The sequence below is a fragment of the Armigeres subalbatus genome, chromosome 1 (genome assembly GCF_024139115.2).
Source record: "Armigeres subalbatus isolate Guangzhou_Male chromosome 1, GZ_Asu_2, whole genome shotgun sequence".
NCBI lineage: Eukaryota > Metazoa > Arthropoda > Insecta > Diptera > Culicidae > Armigeres > Armigeres subalbatus.
Window position 1 is genome coordinate 26,474,280 of NC_085139.1, and position 3,021 is coordinate 26,477,300.

At 42.3% G+C, this 3,021-nt stretch overlaps 1 protein-coding gene across 1 annotated transcript; it reads right to left on the reverse strand.

The window, feature by feature from the left end:
• Positions 1 to 1,487: 1,487 nt before the first annotated feature.
• LOC134206040 (uncharacterized) lies at positions 1,488 to 1,970 on the reverse strand. The gene has a single exon (XM_062681723.1). It carries the CDS (start codon positions 1,968 to 1,970, stop codon positions 1,488 to 1,490), a length of 483 nt encoding a protein of 160 aa, XP_062537707.1.
• Positions 1,971 to 3,021: the final 1,051 nt, after the last annotated feature.

Below are 3,021 nucleotides of genomic sequence, written 5' to 3' on the forward strand. Positions count from 1 at the left end.
GTGGTTATATAGCGCTAAAGAATAATTGTAGTTAGTTCCAACCTTGGTTCCAACGATTTATTGATTGAGGAAGGGAAATCTTTTGAAAAGTTCGAGTTTCCGTGAAAGGTTTTTCGAATAGCTCTTTCCGTGAAAATTAAAATTATGTGGTAAAGATAAAATTGTGTGTGGAAGAGTTCGTGTTGCAAAGAATTTAATCAGTACCGTACGGGGAATTTTGCACTATTACAGCATTAGAATGGTTCTGTTACAAGTGTGCAAGCAGTTACCGTTTTCATGTATTGGCTAAAGCCCTCGTTCCAACCAAATTTTAAGCAAAAGTGGTTCCAATCCCTATTTTAAAATACCCGAGTAAACGAGGATTAGAAGTAAATCAAAATATCAGACGACAATATCCAAATTTGATCTGAAATAACATGAGGTAATCAATTAATGGTATTTGGAAGAAGTGATTAATATCTCGAGCTATTAGTTTGTTTTTATTCATAACACATCTTGATATTTAAATAACACTTCGGTGCATTTTTTTGTTGATATTTTTGTCTGCTCTTTTGAATCTTACATCAAAGTCCATATCATGTTTTATAATTCAGTTCTGTCCGGGTAAGGTAATGAAAAACATGAATAAGAATTGCATTGCAATTGTAAAAACTAACCCGGTAAATGTGCTCGAAATATACATACCAATATTATCAAGCTGAGGTACAAATAAAAAGCCATTTAACACGCACTAATTCTTATGTGTTAAGTCCTCAGTGGCAGACCTCTACTGTCACGCAAAAAATGAAGCTAGATTTTGGCTCTGATATGCACTTTTAGAAAATACCCATAAATGACTACACTTCAGAGGAGAAATGGGGATTTAGATAACTATGGTTTCCCATACACAATTTTGATATGCTTCTTAAAAAAAGTGACACAAATGGCTAATCATTGCGTTACATAATTAATGGATTTTCATTCTTCTTTTATATTATACTTCCTTTTGAATGATCGCGATTGTCAATCAAAACTTTTGGCGACAATATTTATCGAACAAACATTATTTTATTGATTCAAAAGAATGTAAACGTTTATCTCCAGAGCTACACCTCGATGGATGAAAGCTTGTTTTGTCGGATTAAACCGTGGATTTCACAAGAAATACTTGCTTTAGCACGAACATGCATATTAATTTTTGATTACAAAATCAGTTACGCCCAAATCATAAAGTAGTCCTGAAATACGACAAAGTAAAACTAAAACCTATGTTGTGCTTAACTAGTGGATTGTGAATGTCGAAAAAATATGAGACAGGTTTTTGCTCCATATTGCAGCATGTAATGGAGGTACGTCAACTTATGCGATCAAATGACAATTTTTCCAAAAACAATTATCGCCATAACTCGAATGTTTCCGAACAAAACATGAATATTTTTTCATGGAGCATATGTATATCCGCACAAAGAATCCATATCCGCAAAAAAGTGTGTTTTGGTCATTTTGGCTTATACGTCAACTATGTGATCATGGGCAGCAGCAGTGCACAACGCCGCTAGCTCTGCCTCCGCCGAGGACAATGATACGGTCTGCTGCTTCCTTGTAAACCAACCGATGGTACTCCCATACAGCTTCACCACGCAGCCGGAAACCGAACGGCAATCATTTGGATCGTTCGCCCAGTCCGCGTCACAGAAGACTTGCAGCAATGGTACATTTTCTTCCACCTTGAACACTAGACCAATGTCCAACGTTCCCTTAATGTAGCGGAGAATCCGTTTCAGGTGGATCCAGTGTTCTTCATTCGGACACGACTGGAACTGGCTAAAAAAATTCACAGCCGCCGCCAGATCCGGTCGCGTTGTGATCGACGCGTACAACAAACACCCCACCAGTTCGCGGTACGGCTTCGACGTTCTCTGCTTCTCATCTCCCTTCTGCAGTGTCAGCCGGTTCTCCATCGTCGTCGAAACGGGTTTCCAATCCGTCATGCCGAAGCGTCGCAACAGTCCTTCAAAGTAGTCTCGCTGACTTATCTTCAGAACACCTGCTTTCCGGCATACCGAGGATTTGCTTAATCTCCCCTTCGTCGGTCATCTCGAACTCCTCAGCCAACTCGCGTTTCACCGACTCCAGCATCTGCAATGACGAGCTAGCCAGCAAAATGTCGTCGACATAGATCACAAGGATCATCTTCTCCTTCCCAGTTCCATGCGTATAAAGACACATATCGTTGGCGCTTCTCACAAATCCCAGCTTACTGATGAAACTGTGGAACCTGTCGTTCCACGCTCGGGACGCTTGTTTCAACCCGTATATAGAGCGGTTCAGCCGACAGACCAGCTCATGCCCCTGCTGGAACTCGTCCGGCTGAGTCATAAAGATTTCCTCTGCAAACTTGCCGTTTAAAAACGCGGTCTTGACATCCATAGTGTGAACTAACATCCGGTCCTTGTTGGCCAACGCAAGTACAGCCCGCAACGTGTCGAGCTTCACAACTGGATAATACGTATCTGTATAATCAAAGCCTTGCTTCTGTGTAAAGCCACTCGCAACGAGCCTCGCATTGAAACGATCCGCCTTCCCTTCACCGCAACGCTTCACTTTGAAAACAAATTTACAGGTAATCGCCTTCCGCGCAGGCGGCAGCTTGACCAACGTCCAAGTATTATTCCGCTTCATGGAGCTCATCTTCTCGTCCATCGCAGTCTTCCACTTTGGCCAGTCATCACGCTGCTTCAACTCGGCGATCGAATTCGGAATGTCCTCAATGAAGTTCATGGCGTTTAAAGCGAAACTGGCATATTCCACATCGAAATCCTTATGCCATGCAGGGGTCGACCGTACTCGTTGAGGCCGTCCGTCTTCAGCTTGACCCGAGGCTTCACTATCCAAGTTGCCACCATCAACTTCTGCATCATCAGCGGAATTGTATTCTTCGTCTGAAAACTTTTCTTCCTGAGGACCAACCTCGCAGTCATCGTTGGTCTCCTCCACACTCGCCGGTTCCACTTCAATCAACTGCTTGCTGGCATCGATCTG